Raw genomic sequence first — 17,976 nt, 5'->3', positions numbered from 1 at the left:
GGATGTGTAGCGCTGCCTCAAGCACTGCCTAAGACCGCTGCACCACTCGGGAGGCCCTGACAAACCATTTCTATATGGCCCTCACTTTGTGCATTTTCATGCTGAAACAGGGAAGGGCCTTCCCCAAACTGTTGCCACAAAGTTGGAAGCACAGAATCTAGAATGTCATTGTATGCTGTAACATTAGGATTTCACTTCACTGGAATTAAAGGGCCTAGCAAGAACCATGTAAAAATAGCCCCAGACAATTATTTGTCCACCAAACTTTATATTTGGTACGATGCAGTCGGGCAGGTAGCGTTGTCACGGCATCCGCCAAACCCAGAGTCATCCATTGGATTGCCAGATGGTGAAGCGTGATTCATCACTCCAGAGAACGCGTTTCCACTGCTCCACAGTCCAATGGCGGCAAGCTTTACAACACTCCAGCCGACGCTTGTCATTGCCCATGGTGATCATAGGCTTGTATGCAGCTGTCGACGAACAGTTCTTGTGCAGACGTTGCTTCCAGCGGCGGTTTGGAATTCTGTACTGAGTGTTGCAACTGAGGACAGATTTTATGCCCTACGCTCTTCAGCACATGACAGTCCCGTTCTGTGAGCTTGTGTGGCCTACCACTTTGCGGCTGAGCAGTTGTTGCTCCTAGACGTTTCCACTTCACAATAACAGCACTTAATTGACTGGTTCCGCTCTAGCAGGGCAGAAATTTTATGAACTGACTTGATGGAATGGTGGCATCTAATGGCGATGCCATCTTGAGTCACTGAGCGCTTCAGTAAAGCCATTCTACTGCCAAAGTTCAACTATGGAGATAGCGCACACAGCCATGCTATTATACACCAACAAGTGTGGCTGAAATAGCCAAATTCACCCATTTGAAGATGTTTCCACATACGCTATATATATATATATATATATATATATATATATATATATATATATATATATATATATATATATATATATATATATATACACACAAAAGTATATTGTACCTACAACTCAATAAAATATTTGTTTAACCCCTTTGGGCTAGGGGGCAGTATTTTGACGTCTGGTTGAAAAGGATGCCCAAAGTAAACTGCCTGTTTCTCAGGCCCAGAAGCTAGGATATGCATATAATTGGTAGATTTGGATAGAAAACACTGTCTTTATCGCCGTGAAAGACAACGATTCTCCGTGTTACATGGTACCATTTATTTACATATTAGGGTACCTAAGGTTTGATTATAAACGTTGTTTGACTTGTTTGGAGAAGTTTATTGTAACGTTTGCGATTCATTTTGGAGGGAAACCGGTGGATTGTTGAATGAAGTGCGCCAGCTAAACTGAGTTTTTGGGGATATAAAGGACTTTATCAAACAAAAGGACCATTTGTGATGTAGCTGTGACCTTTTGGAGTGCCAACAGAAGATCTTCAAAAGGTAAGGCATTTTATTTTATCGCTATTTCTGACTTTCGTGGCGCACCTGCCTGGTTGAAATATGTGGGGCGCTGTACTCAGATAATCGCACGGTGTGCTTTTGCAGTAAAGCCCTTTTGAAATCTGACAGAGGCTGGATTAACAAAAAGTTAAGCTTTTTTTCTGATGTATGACACCTGTATTTTCATGAATGTTAAATATTTATATTTCTGTAATTTGAATTTGGTGCTCTGCAATTTCACCAGATGTTGTCGAGGTGGGTCGCTAGCGGAACGGCAGAAAGGTTCATTGAAACGGCTTCAATTAGGGCCAAATATGAACAATCTCAATTTAAAATTTCTCAATTACAGCAAATCATGCTATTAACATAATTCATTTATTTATTTTATGACAGCCCTAACACACACACCTTTCGTCCCATACTCACTGTAAGCATGTTTCCAATGGCACAGCTGTAGAGTTTGAAGATGTCCTCCCTGGGAAGGCGTGTGTCAGCCATGTGTGTGCTGTGGGCCAGACGGAGCTGGAGGGAGGTAGCAATGAGGAACTGATCTGTGTGACCAACCATCACCTCCGCAATGCTTTCCTGACGAAGCACCTCGTCTATCTACAGGGGGAGAGGAGAGAAGGTAATTGAAATACAACTAAGTGAGGGTGAGAGAAAGAAGAGATATGGGTGAGCATGTGGGTGCATTCATGTGTGTATAGCCGCATCCAGGCACACGCACACACAATAGCACATATGTGTACACAAATAAACTAAACCTTTGGATTTGTAGCAGAAAGATTGTGTGTGTGTACCTGTGCAAGGGCCTTCATGCTAGTGTTAATATCACCAGAGGCCACCTGGGAGATAACCAGGTTGATGGTGGAGGAGGGACCTGCGTGCAGCTCATCAAAGTGGGTGGGAACTGGGCGAAGCCTGTGGAGGAAGGACACCGTCACAGAGGCACAGGACGACAAGTGTAGTGCAGTGCTTGGGCTCTGACATGTAGTGGGTGAATGGGTGAGAGCGTATGTAACTTAGTTGGGCAAGAGTTGCTTGCTGAGTTGCAGCGTTTGTCAACTCAGACCTGAGTTATGAGATACATTACCAACACTACATTATCAAGAGTATGTAGACACCTGCTCATTTAACATCTCATTCCAAAATCATGGGCATTAATATGGAGTTGGTCCCCTCTTTGCTGCTATAATAGCCTTCACTCTTCTGGGAAGGCTTTCCACTAGATGTTGGAACATTTCTGCTGGGACTTGCTTACATTCAGCCACAGGAGCATTAGTGAGGTTGGACACAGGCTGAAAGCCTTATCCACTCATTTAAAGGTCACATACTGCCCACATACTTTTGTATATATAGTGTAACTGTTTGATGCACCAGGTCAGGCAGCTAACTGACAAAGGGGTGTGTAGTAAACTCTTACTTGGGCTCTGGGATGATAACAGGGTCTAGCAAGTCCCCTAGTTTGTGTTTAACCAGATCAGGCAGCACAACAGACGTTTGGTCACTCTCCAGCTGCTCCAGCAGATCCAGGTCCAGATGGAACTCCCCAACAGGGCAAACATGGGAGGGCTCAGCCTGCTGGGACTGGCCCAGAGCATTCAGACGGATCTGACTGGAAGGGGGAGAAGAACATAAGGGCAGACAAAAAAAGCGAAACATTTGAAATCACGTCTGTGCCAGTATTACTTAAATTAACCCACAAAGCTTTCATCTTTTTGTGAAAATATTTCAATGTCAAAGGAACACAGTCAAATAAGGTAGTAAAAAACATAAGTGAAAAGGTGGGTGAAGAGAATACAGCTCGAGATACAAGTAATGTATTCTCGGTACAGATTAATTGAGGGGAAGGTTGCATACCTTAGTTTTATAGGGGGTTGCGCTCTGTTGGAGGGCTTCTGTGGGAGGCTGGCATTGGGGTGAGTGAGCAGAGCCTTCTCTTCCCCCTGTTTGGGGGTAGGGGCTGTGGAGGCTAGGGTTTTCTTCGCTGAGCGTTTGATCCTCTCCTCCAACATGCTCATGTCCTTCTCCGACAGCTAAAGGAGGACGAAGCGCAGTCGGACTGATCGAAAATGGCTACACAGCAGTTGGACTGCGCAGAAACATTGACAAATCACAACTCTGTGCAGAGCCCTACATCAACCGATCCCCAGAAACACTTAGGATATGACACCAACACTTGTAAGCACATAATTTGAATTAGAGATGTGACCAATGGACAACTTTGCGTGAGGTTTAAGTCTACCCCCTCCTTTTTCGAACATTCTGTAAAAAAAAAAAATCGCACAACATTTCAGCGTCCTGCTACTCATGCCAGGAATATAGTATATGCATATGATTAGTATGTGTGGATAGAAAACACTCTGAAGTTTCTAAAACTGGTTAAATCACGGCTGTGACTATAACAGAGCGTGTGTTTCATCAAAAAGTGCAAGAAAAACTGGTCACTGAAAACTTAAAAAAATATCCATGCGCCACTTGCATGTATTGTTTAAAGGACACCAAATTAAATAGTGCCACGAATGCAATTCCTACAGCTTCCACACGATGTCGCCAAAAACGTCATTTTCATTGACAAAAATCCTTTGAGACATTACCAATAGTTCCGTGATTCCATCCAGCCTACCTCAATCGATTTTGGAAGATTGAAAAATGGACATTGTTTTCTTGAGTAGCTGCTATTGAATACAGATCACCCAGTGATCAATTTGATCGCTTATTAACGTTTACAAATACCTAAAGTTGGGTTACAAAAGTAGGTTGAAGTGTTTTGTCAAAGAACATAGGCAACTTATATAATTTTAAAAAAATGACGTTGCGTGTTGGAAGAGAGCTTTTTTCCTGAACCAGACAGGCTATACAAATGGATATTTTGGGCATACATGGACGGATTTAATCGGGAAAAATACCCAATTGTGATGTTTATGGAACATATAGGAGTGCCAACAAAGAATATCATCAAAGGTAATGAATGTTTTATATTTTATTTCTGCGTTTTTGTGTAGCGCCGGCTACGCAAATTATTTTGTTTACGTCCCCTTCAGGTATATTGGGGTGTTGCATGCTATCAGATAATAGCTTCTCATGCTTTCGCCGAAAAGCATTTTAAAAATCTGACTTGTTGGCTAGATTCACAACGAGTGTAGCTTTAATTCAATACCCTGCATGTGTATTTTAATGAACGTTTGAGTTTTAACGAGTACATTTAGCATTTAGCGTAGCGCATTTGCATTTCCAGGTGCCTAGTTGAGACGTCTGTGTCTCAAGTAGGATCAAGAGGTTAAACCGCCATAAAATTCCATGTCAATTCATAAAGCAGAATGGTCCCATTTCGTATATGACCACCAGGGCTAGGCAATTAAATCTACCGCAATCATATACCCTTGAAAGTGCCTTGGCTATGGCATGTTTGTCTGCAAGGGTACACTGCTGCTTTTTAAATGACGACAAAGTCCCGCTTCAAAAGCGACAGTAACGTACATCACTAGGCAACCAGAATTGTCAATCAAATAATTGAGCTGCTTGCGCACAGACCACTCTCTCCTAAATAAAGTACTTTAAAGTTAGTTCAATACTGTGACTTAACACATTTAGTATAAAGAAAACATCTGCTGGGAATCAACTAAGAATCAGTATTTTTGGAACAAGAGAAAAATGATTAGTACTTCTAACACAGAACACTTGCATCTTTCATAGTGAGGGCAAGGGCAATGTGGAGGCAGTTTAGCCACCAGGCAGAAGCCTGCACTGGGCTCATTTAAATAAACAATCAAAAGCTGTCTCGCAATTGAATGCTGTATTAACAATTTCTTGGCTTGGAATGTCCCGCAACTTCAGTAAAGGAAGGCTTATCAACAATGAATAGGATAAGATATTTTACATACAACAGCCTGAACTCACACAGAAGAGAAAGCACAGGCAAGCCCAGTTGCACTGATTTTAACAGAATTTTCTTATATATACAGTTGAAGTCAGAAGTTTACATACACCTTAGCCAAATACATTAAAGTTTTTCACAATTCCTGACATTTAATCCATGTAAAAATTCCCGGTCTTCGGTCAGTTAGGATCACCACTTTATTTTAAGAATGTGAAATCTAAAAAAAGAGAATGATTTATTTCAGCTTTTATTTCTTTCATCACATTCCCAGTGGGTCAGAGGTTTACATACACTCAATTAGTATTTGGTAGCATTGCCTTTAAATTGTTTGACTTAGGACATTTTGGGTAGCTTTCCACAAACTTCCCACAATAAGTTGGGTGAATTTTTGGCCCATTCCTCCTGACAGAGCTGGTTTAACTGAGTCAGGTTTGTAAGTCTCCTTGCTCACCCACGCTTTTTCAGTTCTGCCCACAAAGTTTATGGGATTGAGGTCAGGGCTTTGTGATGGCCACTAATACCTCGACTTTGTTGCCCTTAAGCCATTTTGCCACAACTTGGAAGTATGCTTGGGGTCATTGTCCATTTGGAAACCCATTTGCAACCAAGCTTTAACTTCCTGACTGATATCTTGAGATGTTGCTTCAATATATCCACAATTTTCCTTTCCTCATGATGCCATCTATTTTGTGAAGTACACCAGTCCCTCCAGCAGCAAAGCACCCCCACAACATGATGCTGCCACCCACGTGCTTCGCAGTTGGGATGATGTTCTTCGGCTTGCAAGCCTCCCCCTTTTTCCTCCAAACATAATGATGGTCATTATGGACCAACAGTTGAATTTTTGTTTCAACAGACCAGAGGACATTTCTCCAAAAAGTACGATCTTCGTCCCCATGTGCAGTTGCAAACCGTAGTCTGGCTTTTTTATGGCGGTTTTGGAGCAGTGGCTTCTTCCTTGCTGAGCGGCCTTTCAGGTTATGTGGATATAGGACTCATTTTTACTGTGGATATAGATACTTTTGTACCCGTTTTTTCCAGCATCTTCACAAGATCCTTTGCTGTTCTTCTGGGATTGATTTGCACTTTTCGCACCAAAGTACATTCATCTCAAGGAGACAGAACGCGTTTCCATCCTGAAGGTATGATGGCTGCGTGGTCCCATGGTGTTTATACTTGCGTACTATTGTTTGTACAGATGAACGTGGTACCTTCAGGCTTTTGGAAATTGCTCCCAAGGATGAACCAGACTTGGAGGTCTACAATTATTTTTCTGAGGTCTTGGCTGATTTCCTTTGGTTTTCCCATGATGTCAAGCAAAGAGCAGCATTTTTTTGAGTTTGACTTGCCAAAACTATAGTTTGTTAACCAGAAATTTGTGGAGTGGTTCAAAAACAAGAGGGTTCAGTGTATGTAAACTTCCGACTTCAACTGTATATTGTTTTTCCATTAGGGAATTTTCTTCACGTTAAGGATGCCGATTTCATTTTGACATTCACACCCCTAATTTGAATAGCAAGCAGTTTCATCGGAATACAAAATATGAACACAAGAACATAAAATGGACAGCGTTAACAATGTTGGCATGTAATTGTTAGCACATACAAGGGAGAGACAGTTAAGTCAGGTTGGAGGAGTGCTGTTATTTTCAAAGCAAGGACTTCAAAATTGCTTACATTTCCTCACCGTCAAGTTGCCAAAAAGAATCCTCTATCCATCGTTCTTGGAATTTTATGCTCCCTGAATGTCTAGCTTTCATTTTGGTGATCGTTAGCAAGCAGGACAGAAAATAGATGATGAACCTACATTTGTTTATTTATTTTACTCAAACCACCAACATGCTGCATTGAAACGACTTGTGGCCACGGGCCTTATCTTTAACACCATTGCACGAACATGACAAGTCTATCGGATGGTGGATGGCGGGTCAGATGGCCCGTGTACATACAGAACTAGCGCAACTCTTATGCCGTTTATAGACGTGATCTGTTGCTGGAAGTGACAATGTGTATGTTTGTGTTGTCTCACATCCATAGACTAACTCGTAATGTGGGTGTAGTTTAAGAGTGAGACTGCGGAGTGAAACCTACATGGCCGATGAGTTTGTAGACTTGCTCGCCGCAGACGTTGTAGACCGTCACCACGGTATTGAGGGCTGTGTTGCGGACGGACGTGTCTCGGTCTCCAATGTGTACAGCAATCTCTTTCAGGGACTTGGCGGCAGTTGGCTGGCAGACAGACATGCCGTAAAATCCAATGAGACAACCCAGCTCCTCCAAGCACTCTGAGGACGGGAGAGACAATTCCAGGGAGTTAGATTGATAGAGAACACAATCTTTGTAATAAAATGAGCCAACATTGCCTTTGAATATGAACATTGTGGTATGTAGTCCTGGGGTAGGTTAAGGCATTTAAAGTCATTTTTAATAGTATGACAAAAAACATCCCTGTTTAAGACTGAGTCACATGGGTGTCCCCCCAGAGAGTATACAGAACACTAATTTAGTAGCTAGTTAGCCATCTAGCTAAGTGGTAGCTTCTTCCAAAAATGAAGCATTCGCTTGGTGACAGTAGAGAATCCCTTCCAGGATCAATAGCCTTGCTGGCTATTTGTTATGTCCATGCAGCAAACGGAGTAGCATTTGAGTTTCTTGTATAGTTAAGTCAGAAACTGTATAAAATGTTCACAATGCGGTCGTTAGCATTCTACATGCACTTGTTAGCTTGGAAAACAGCACCCCCATTGTGTTCAGTGCTAGTATACCGAAAATCCCAGTAAGACATCTGTAAGAAGGTATGACAATCTGGATACCACCCAAGCCTATTAGCAGCTTACTAATGACATACAGCTATAGCAAGAGAACATAACAATAACTGATCAATTAACATAGGTCTACTAAACAAGACAATAGCAGAAATGGAAACAACTTACTGAAATGAAGGTGAGACCCTAGTTTCAAACTCCGGGTAAACCCTCTGCTTATACCTTTTGTAAGGCAGCAACTGTGAGCTTTTCCCATAGGAAAACAAGTAGCAGCCTTGCTACTACGAGTCACACGTGCACATTTCTGGGGAGAAATAGTGCACCAACCAATCCTTAATGTACACCCACTTGCGCAACAGAGATGGCTAAACCTCCATATTCAAAGTTTAGCTTGTTTACACAGGTCTGAAAATGAGGGCTGGACAAAATGTATTTGCATGCATCATGAACAAAATTCAAGGCAAGTCTTTGAATCCTTAACAAAATGCCAAATTCTTCCAGTTACAATCACAGCAGAGTAATTTTACAGAGAAGGACGTAGGATGATTATACAAAGTGTAAATACATATATATTTCACCATGCATTGTAAATATTTAGATACATCAAGTATAGGTTTGATTCCCACTCCTGGGTAAAATAAAGTTGGGGAAATGAAAGTCCTACTGCTGGTCCTCAAATAACGCATACATAACGAAGTAAATCTTAACAGTGCATATTAAACATTTTAATGTACAGTACCAGTGAAAAGTTGACACCTACTCATGCAAGGTTTTTTTTTTTTTTTTTTAACTGTTTTCTACATCATAGAATAGTGAAGACATCAACACTGAAATAACAGATGGGATCATGTTGTAACCAAATATTTTATATATTTGAGATTATTTGGTAGTAGCCACCCTTTGCCTTGATTACAGCGTTGCACACTATAGGCATTCTCTCAACCAGCTGCATGATGTAGTCACCTGGAATAAATGTAAATTAACAAGTGTGCCTTTTTAAAAATACAGGTTTTTCTCATTGAGAACATTTTCCAAGAGAGACATGGTCCAATAGCAGCAGAGGGAACAACGTTTCAGACAAAACATACATACACTAACATTAAACAAAACAGTACAACAATTACATAAGCTAAAAACATGAAAGTCTTGACTAACAGCTGTCGTAAAGACAATCACATACATCGATCAAGTGTTTAAACTCCACCAACGAAACTATTTGTTAAGTCCTTGCAGCAAACGGAGTAGCATTTGAGTTACTTGTATAGTTAAGTCAGAAACTGTATAAAATGTTTGCATTTTAAATCATAACAATGCATATTAACTTAAGTTAATTTGGGTAATTTATTTCGTTCTTAATGCATTTGAGCCAATCAGTTGTGTTGTGACAAAGTAGGGGTGGTATACAGAATATATCCCTATTTGGTTAAAGACCAAGTCCATGTTTTGGCCAGAAGAGCTCAAATAAGCAAAGAGAAAACAGTCCATCATTACTTTAAGACAAGGTCAGTCAATCGGAACATTTCAAGAACTTTTAAAGTTTCTTCAAGTGCAGTTGAAATAACCATCATGCTCTATGATGAAACTGACTCTCATGAGGACCGCCACAGGAAGGGAAAACCCAGAGTTACCTCAGCTGGAGAGGATAAACTCATTAGGAGTTACCAGCCTCAGAAATAGCAGCACAAATAAATTATTCAGAGTTCAAATAACAGACATCGACAGTTCAGAGGAACCTGTGTGAAGCAGGCCTTCATGGTCAAATTGCTGCAAAGAAACCACTACTAAAAGACAACAATAAGAAGAGACTTGCTTGGGCCAAGAAACACAAGCAATGGAAATCTGTCCTTTGTTCTGATGAGTCCAAAGGAGAGTTTGTTACAACCGCTGTGTCTTTGTGAGACGCAGAGTAGGTGAACAGATGATCACGCATGCGGAGGTGGTGAGATGGTGCTTTGTTGGTGACACTGACTTATTTAGAATTCAAGGCACACTTAACCAGCATGGCTACCACAGCATTCTGCAGCGACACACCATGCCATCTGGTTTGCGCTTATTGGGACTATCATTTGTTTTTCAACAGGACAATGGCCCAACACACACCTCCAGGCTATGTAAAGGCTATTTGACCAAGAGTGATGAGTGCTGCATCAGATGACCTGACCTCCACAATCACTCTGCCTCAACCCAATTTAAATGGTTTGGGATGAGTTGGACCGCAGTTAACAAAAAGCAGCCAAGTGCTCAGCATATGTGGAAACTCCTTCAAGACTGTTGGAAAAGCATTCCTCATGAAGCTGCTTTGAGAGAATTCCAAGAATGTGCAAAGCTGTCAAGGCAAAGGGTGGCTACTTTGAAGAATCATAAATATATTTTGGGTTTACCACTATTGGTTACTACATGATTCCATGTGTTATTTTATAGTTGATGTTTTCATATTATAGAAAATAGTAAAAATAAAGAAAAACCCTTGATTGAGTAGGTGTCCAAACTTTTGACTTGTACTGTCTATGTAATATACGGTGCCCTGCATAATTATTGGGGCAGTGACACATTTTTTTGTCTATACTCTAGCATTTTGGATTTGAAATATGCCTGTACACGTACAGCATTCATACCGATCTGGGTCGGTACAGGGACGTCGGCCCGCACTGAACCCGAATCAACACAATATATATATAAAAATAAAATAAGACACTAGACCTATAGGCTACGTCTACGCTGCGTTGTATACCATTGCCTCGTGAGGCCGGGTGCTTGCAGGCTGACTCCGGTCGTTAGTTGAACAGTGTTTCCTCCGACACATCGGTGGCTGGCTTCCTAGTTAAGCGGGCGTGCGTTAAGGAGCGCGGTTTGCCAGGTCATGTTTCAAAGGACACATGACTCGAGCTTTGCCTCTCCAGAGTGATGACCAGATTGTTTTTGGATTGCAATTGGATATCACGAAATTGGGGAGAAAAAGGGTAAAATACCAACAACAAAAATGATCAATAAAAAAATAGCATACAAATGGTCTTCCAACTGCTTCCCTCACTCTGATCCGACCATATGTATATGGAAATGGTTGTCCTCTGGGCCATTTGGAATGGGTCTCTATATTGAAAAATGCATATTTGTTCGAGGAGGAAAGCCCAAGGTCCGTTTTGGAACGGATCCACATTTTTTGATTTCTACTTAGAAGGCCCAACATTATCCGTCACAACAGACAATGCCAGGAACATTGTGAATGTCGTCACAGAAACTGGACTTAGGCCACAAATAGGATGCTTTTTAATTTGGTGTTTTTAGCCAAATAAAACAGAAATTAACTAGAGTAACTGTTGGCATGTCCTTTTCCCGCTGTACTGTAACTGAAACGTGACCCCAAAATCACAATACGTACTGTACCAAACCATGGGTTTGGTGAACCGTGAAATGATACAAATTAATACGAAGTTAGTGGACTTCTGATACCAGTCCCCCCATTCTTTGGGAGCACAAGTATTAAGACAAATGTGTGTATTAAAGTAGTCAAAGGTATAGTATTTGGTCCCATATTCCTAGCACACAAGCTTGTGAAACAAACTTGTTGGATGCATTTGCTGTTTGATTTTGTTGTGTTTCAGATTTTGTACACAATACAAATTGTCATTTTTGGAGTCACTTACTGTAAATAAGAACAGAATGTTTCTAAACACTTCTACATTGTGAACACTACAATGATTACTGATAGTTGAATGAATAATGTTGAGTGAGAAACTTGACTCACAAATATCATACACCCCCAAAGCATACACAAGTACGTGGACAAACCTTCAAATTAGTGGATTTGTCTATTTCAGCCACACCTGTTGCTCACAGGTGAATAAAATTGAGCACAACCATGCAATCTTCATAGACAAACCGCGGAAGTAGAATGGCCTTGCTGAAGAGCTCAGTGACTTTCAATGTGGCACCTTCATAGGACACCTTTCCAACAAGTCACTTGGTCAAATTTCAGCCCAGCTAGAGTTGCACCGGTCAACTGTAAGTGTTTTTGTATTTATAAGGATATCAATTAGCTGCTACCTTCCTGAGGGTAGGAAAAATTAAAGCAGTTATACAATAATAAAAAAAAAAGACATTTCACAACAAAGTGTTTGCCATCAGGCCCCTACTCCACTACCACATATCTACAACACAATCCATGTGTATGTGTGTCTGTGTTGCTTCAGTCCCCGCTGTTCCATAAAGTGCATTTTTATCCGTTTAAAAAAAATCTGATTATACTGCTTGCATCAGTTACCGGATGTGGAATAGAGTTCCATGCAGTCATAGCTCTATGTAGAACTGTGTGCCTCCCATTGTCTGTTGGACAGGGACTGTGAAGAAAGCTCTGGTGGCATGTTTTGTGGGGTATGCATGGGAGTCTGAGCTGTGTGCTAGTCGTTTAAACAGACAGCTCAGTGCATTCAACATTTCAATACCTCACAAATACTAGTAATGAAGTCAATCTCCTCCACTGAACCAGGAGAGATTGCCATGCATATTATAAATGCTTGCTCTCTGTGTACATCCAAGGGCCAGCCGTGCTGCCCTATTCTGAGTTAAATGCAATTTTCTTAAGTCCCTACCTGATGAGTAACCCCATCTTAGCTACTGTTGAATCAATAGGTTTTGACCATGACAGTCATCTCAACTTGCTCAATTTCCAAATTATGTATTACAAGATTTAGGGTTTGTCGAATTTGTCCCAAATACAATAGTTAAGTGTTGCAGTCATTTCAGTCGCTGTAGTAGCTGAAGTGCATAGTGTTGAGTCATCCACATAACTAGACACTTGCTTTACTCAAAGCCAGCGGCAAATTGCAAGTGAAGATTACTTCAATGGGCCTAGACAGCTGCCCTGGAGAATTCCTGATTCTACCTAGATTATGTTGGAGGCTTCCATTAAATAACACCCTCTGTTTGGTTAAACAGTTAACTCCTTATCCACAATACAGCACAGGATGCAAAACCATATGTTTTTCCAGCAGCAGACCATCATCGATAGTGGAAACATCTAGGAGCAACAACGGCTCAGTCGCGAAGTAGTAGGCCACACAAGCTCACAGAACGGGACCGCCGAGTGCTGAAGCACTTAGATAGTCTGTCCTCGGTTGCAACACTGACTACTGACTTCCAATCTGCCCCTGGAAGCAACTTGAGCACACAAACTGTTTGTCAGGAGCTTCATGAAATGGGTTTCCATGGCCAAGCAGCCGCACAAGCCTAAAATAACAATCTTCGTCGGCTGGAGTGGTGTAAAGCTAGCCACCATTGGACTCTGGAGCAGTGGAAGTGCGCACTCTGGAGTGATGAATCACCATCTGGCAGTCCGACAAACACTGGGGTTGGTGGATGCCAGAGAAATCGCTACCTTCGAATGCATAGTGCCAACTGTAAAGTTCGGTGGAGAAGGAATGTCTGTGCCTGTTTTTCATGGTTCAGCCTAGGCCCCTTAGTTCCAGTGAAGGGAAATCTTAAAGCTACCGCATGTAATGACATTCTAGACGATTCAGTTTCTTTCCAACTTTGTGCCAACAGTTTGGTGAAGGCCCTTCCCTGTTTCAGCATGACAGTGCCACAATGCAAAGCAAAGTATTTACAGAAATGGTTTGTCGAGATCGGTGTGGAAGAACTTCACTGGCCTGCACAGAGCTCTGATCTCAACCCCATCGAACAGCTTTGGGATGAATTACAACGACGACTGCGAGCCAGGCCTAATTGCCCAACCTCACTAATGCTCCTGTAGCTGAATGAAAGCAAGTCTCCTTGAATTTGCTATACCAAGGTTGTCAAATGCACAGGATACAGAAGGATGTTAACAGTACAGTCAAGTGGTTACATAAATATTTATAATTATTAGATGAGGCTTACCAACACACTTGTTTAAACTGGTGGGTGATGGCAAGGAAATGCTATAAGCGCATCTAGCTAAGTGGATGGGTCATTATTGTCTAGACATGTACACATGTTCATGAAATATAATAGGTCGTAATCACCTGACACACGTGGCTAATTTGATGGGTCATGTAATAATCCGGCCAAAGTGGAGTCTTGTTTAGACATGTAAATAATAAACCGGCATAATCCCAACTCATATACTACCAATACAAACGGTCATAGCTGTAGTATGAATCTGGAGGTAGCTAAAGCTAAGAAACTAGGTTCAATGTTAGCCAGCTAACATTAGGCTGTAATTAGCAATGCAAATGGCTTTCTGATTAGAATATTACTACACAGATCATACACAACGTTAGCAAGCAAGTTGGAGGTGTGCATGGCCATGAAGTCATGGGTGAACAGGGAGTAAAGGAGGGGGCTGAGCACACACCCTTGTGGGGCCCGTGTTGAGGATCAGTGAATTGGTGCTGTTGTTTCCTACCTTCACTACTTGGGGGCGGCCCCGTCGAGAAGTTCAGGACCCATTTGCACAGGGCAGGGTTCAGCACCCAGGGCCCCGAGCTTAATAAGCTTGGAGTGTATGAATGGTGTTGAAGACTGCTGTTCATTGACTAGAGTGCAATCTTCGATAGGTATTCCTCTTGGTCAGATTGGGATCAGACAGTGTGCAGTGCGATGGCGATTGCATCGTCTGTGGATCTATTGGGGCGGTATGCAAACTGAAGTGGGTCTAGGGAACAATGGTTAACATCTTGAAGCAAGTGGGGACAGCAGACTTGGATAGGGAGAGATTGAATATATCCGTGAATACTCCAGCCAGCTGGTCTGTCCATGCTCTGAGGACGCGGCTAGGGATGCAGTCTGGGCCGGCAGCCTTGTGATGTCTTACTCACGTCAGCCACAAAGAACCACAGAAAACCGGCCACGTTGGTGGCACTGTGTTATCCTTAAAACGGAGGAAGGTGTTCAGCTTGTCCGGGAGCAAAACGGTGTCCGCGACGTGGCTTGTTTTCCCTTTGTAGTCCGTCTCGTGTCTGAGCCGCTGAATTGCGACTCCACTGTCTCTGTACTGACATTTTGCCTGTGATTCCTCAAGGCAAAAAACACACTATTTAACCATATTCCCAGTCACCTTGCCATGGAAAAATGCGGTGGTTCACGCTGTCAATTTTGCGTGAATGCCGCCATCTATCCACATTTTCTGGTTGGGTAGGTGTTAGCCACAGTGGGAACATCACCACCAACACTTCCTGATATACTCTATCACCATGTCCGTGTAAACGTCAATGTTATTGACGAGGACGCTCGGAACATAACGCAGTCCAAGTGATCAAAGTAAGCATGGATTCCAATTGGTCAAGCCAGCATTTAACCTGTTGAGTCTATGGGGGCGCTATTTCATTATTGGATAAAAAAACATGCGTTTTAAGCGCAATATTTTGTCACGAAAAGATGCTCGACTATGCATATAATTGACAGCTTTGGAAAGAAAACAGTCTGACGTTTCCAAAACTGCAAAGATATTATCTGTGAGTGCCACAGAACTCATGCTACAGGCAAAACCAAGATGAAACGTCAAACAGGAAATGAGCAGAATTTCTGAAGCTCTGTTTTACAATGTCTCCTTATATGGCTGTGAATGCACCAGGAACGAGCCTGCGCTTTCTGTCGTTTCTTCAAGATGTCTGCAGCATTGTGACGTATTTGTAGGCATATCATTGGAAGATTGGCCATAAGAGACTACATTTTCCAGGGGTCCGCCCAGTGTCCTTTGTCTAAATTGGTGCGTAATCTTCAGTTGCGGTCATTTTCTCCTGGGATTCAGGACAGAAAGCACACTTCCACGAACGATATATCATCGAAGAGATATGTGAAAAACACCTTGAGGATTGGTTCTAAACAACGTTTGCCATGTTTCAGTCGATATTATGGAGTTAATTTGGGAAAAAGTTTGGCGTTTGGATGACTGGATTTTCGGGTTTTTTTGGTAGCCAAACGTGATGCACCAAACGGAGCGATTTCTCCTAAACAAATAATCTTTCAGGAAAAACTGAACATTTGCTATCTAACAGAGTCTCCTCATTGAAAACATCTGAAGTTCTTCAAAGGTAAATGATTTTATTTGAATGCTTTTCTGGTTTTTGTGAAAATGAAGCCTGCTGAATGCTAATGCTAACGTTAAATGCTACGCTAGCTAGCTACTGTTACACAAATTATTGTTTTCCTATGGTTGAGAAGCATATTTTGAAAATCTGAGATGACAGTGTTGTTAACAAAAGGCTAAGCTTGAGAGCTAGCATATTTATTTCATTTGCGATTTTCATGAATAGTTAACGTTGCGTTATGGTAATGAGCTTGAGTCTGTATTCACGATCCCGGATCCGTGATGGCTAAGTGCAACTGGTTAATAGACCTTAGCACGAGTACTTCCTTTTTGAGTTTCTGCCTTTAGAATGACAGCAGCAAAACAGAGTCATGATCTGACTTGCCAAAGGAGGAGCAGAGGGCCTTGTAGGTCAACCCGGAGCAAGTACTAGTCAATGTGTTGGTAGAAAGCGATAGCGCTTTTTGCAAATTTGCTTTGTTTAAAATCCCCAGCTACAATAAATGCGGCCTCGGGTTATGTGGTTTCCAGTTTGCACAAAGTACAGTGTAGTTCCTTGAGGGACGTCGTGGTATCAGCTTGAGGGAATATACACGGCTGACTATAACCGAAGATAATTCTCTTGGGAGGTATTACGGTCGGCATTTCATTGTGAGGTATTCTATGTCGGGTGAACAAAAGGACTTGAGTTTCTGTATGTTATCACAATCACACCACGAGTAGTTAATCATTAAACATACACCACCGCCTTTCTTCTTCCTGGAGAGTTTATTTTACCTTTCTGCGCAATGTACTGAGAACTCAGCTGGCTCTATGGACGTGGACAGTATATCCTGAGAGAGCCATGTTTCAGTGAAAGAGTATGTTACAATCCCTGATGTCTCTCTGGAAGGAGATCCTCGCCCTGAGCTCATCTACTTTATTGTGCAGAGACTGAACATTAGCGAGTAATATACTCGGAAGCGGTGGATGTGTGTGCATGCCTCGAGTCAGACTAGAAGTCAACTCCGAATACCTCTTCTCCACAGATTTCGTCTTGGAGCAACCTCTGGTATAATTTCAATTGCCTCGGGGGGTACGAACAAAGGATCCAATTAAGGAAAGTCATATTCCTGGTTGTAATGCTGGTGAGTTACCACCACTGATCTCCAAAAGATCTTTCCGTCTGTATGTAATAACAAAACATTTCCTGGGCTAGTAATGTAATAAAACAAAAACAAAATACTGCTTAGAAGCTAGAAGCAAAGCTGCCATGTCTGTCAGCGCATAAACTACAGACAACACAATTGCACTTTTTATACATGGAAATTTGAATGCACAGAGATACCATGAGATCCTGAGGCCCATTGTAAGTAGAGGTCGACCGATTAATTAGGGCCGATTTCAAGTTTTCATAACAATCGGAAATCGGTATTTTTGGGCGGCGTTTTATTTATTTATTTTTTATTTTACACCTTTATTTAATCTTTATTTAACCAGTTGGATTTAGGGGGCGCGATTTTAATTTTTGGATGAAAAACGTTCCCGTTATAAACAAGATATTTTGTCAAAAAAAGATGCTCGACCATGCATATAATTGGCAGCTTTGGAAAGAAAGCTTCCAAAACTTTAAAGATATTGTCTATGAGTGCCACAAAACTGATGTTACAGGCGAAACCCAGATAAAAATCCAACCAGGAAGTGCAGCATTTTTTGAAACCACCTCATGCCAATGACTCCTTACCTGGCTGTGAATGAGCTACGAATGAGCTTACGTTTTCCCCAAGGTGTCTACAGCATTGTGACGTCTTTAGGCATTTCCCTTGAATAATGGCTGTAAGGGACCATATGGCATGTGGTCACATGGTGTCTCCCGCAGAAAATCTAGCGTAAAATACTGAGGTAGCCATTTTTCCAATCACTT

General features: G+C 41.8%; 1 protein-coding gene across 1 annotated transcript in view; it reads right to left on the bottom strand.

Annotated features, from left to right (window-relative positions):
- Nucleotides 1-17,976, bottom strand: part of LOC139411280 (cytoskeleton-associated protein 5-like) — a 92,000-nt gene that overhangs the window by 19,062 nt on the left and 54,962 nt on the right. Inside the window, exons 31-35 of the mRNA XM_071157357.1 lie at nt 7,395-7,588; nt 3,285-3,460; nt 2,848-3,039; nt 2,225-2,345; nt 1,851-2,030 (exon numbers count right to left, since the gene is read on the bottom strand). Coding sequence (XP_071013458.1) covers nt 1,851-2,030; nt 2,225-2,345; nt 2,848-3,039; nt 3,285-3,460; nt 7,395-7,588 — 863 coding nt within the window. The remainder of the gene's footprint in view (nt 1-1,850; nt 2,031-2,224; nt 2,346-2,847; nt 3,040-3,284; nt 3,461-7,394; nt 7,589-17,976) is intronic.

This window comes from Oncorhynchus clarkii, chromosome 6, assembly GCF_045791955.1.
Source record: "Oncorhynchus clarkii lewisi isolate Uvic-CL-2024 chromosome 6, UVic_Ocla_1.0, whole genome shotgun sequence".
Classification (NCBI taxonomy): domain Eukaryota; kingdom Metazoa; phylum Chordata; class Actinopteri; order Salmoniformes; family Salmonidae; genus Oncorhynchus; species Oncorhynchus clarkii.
Note: the sequence above shows the minus strand (reverse complement) of the source record. Positions and strands in the feature narration are given on the sequence as shown.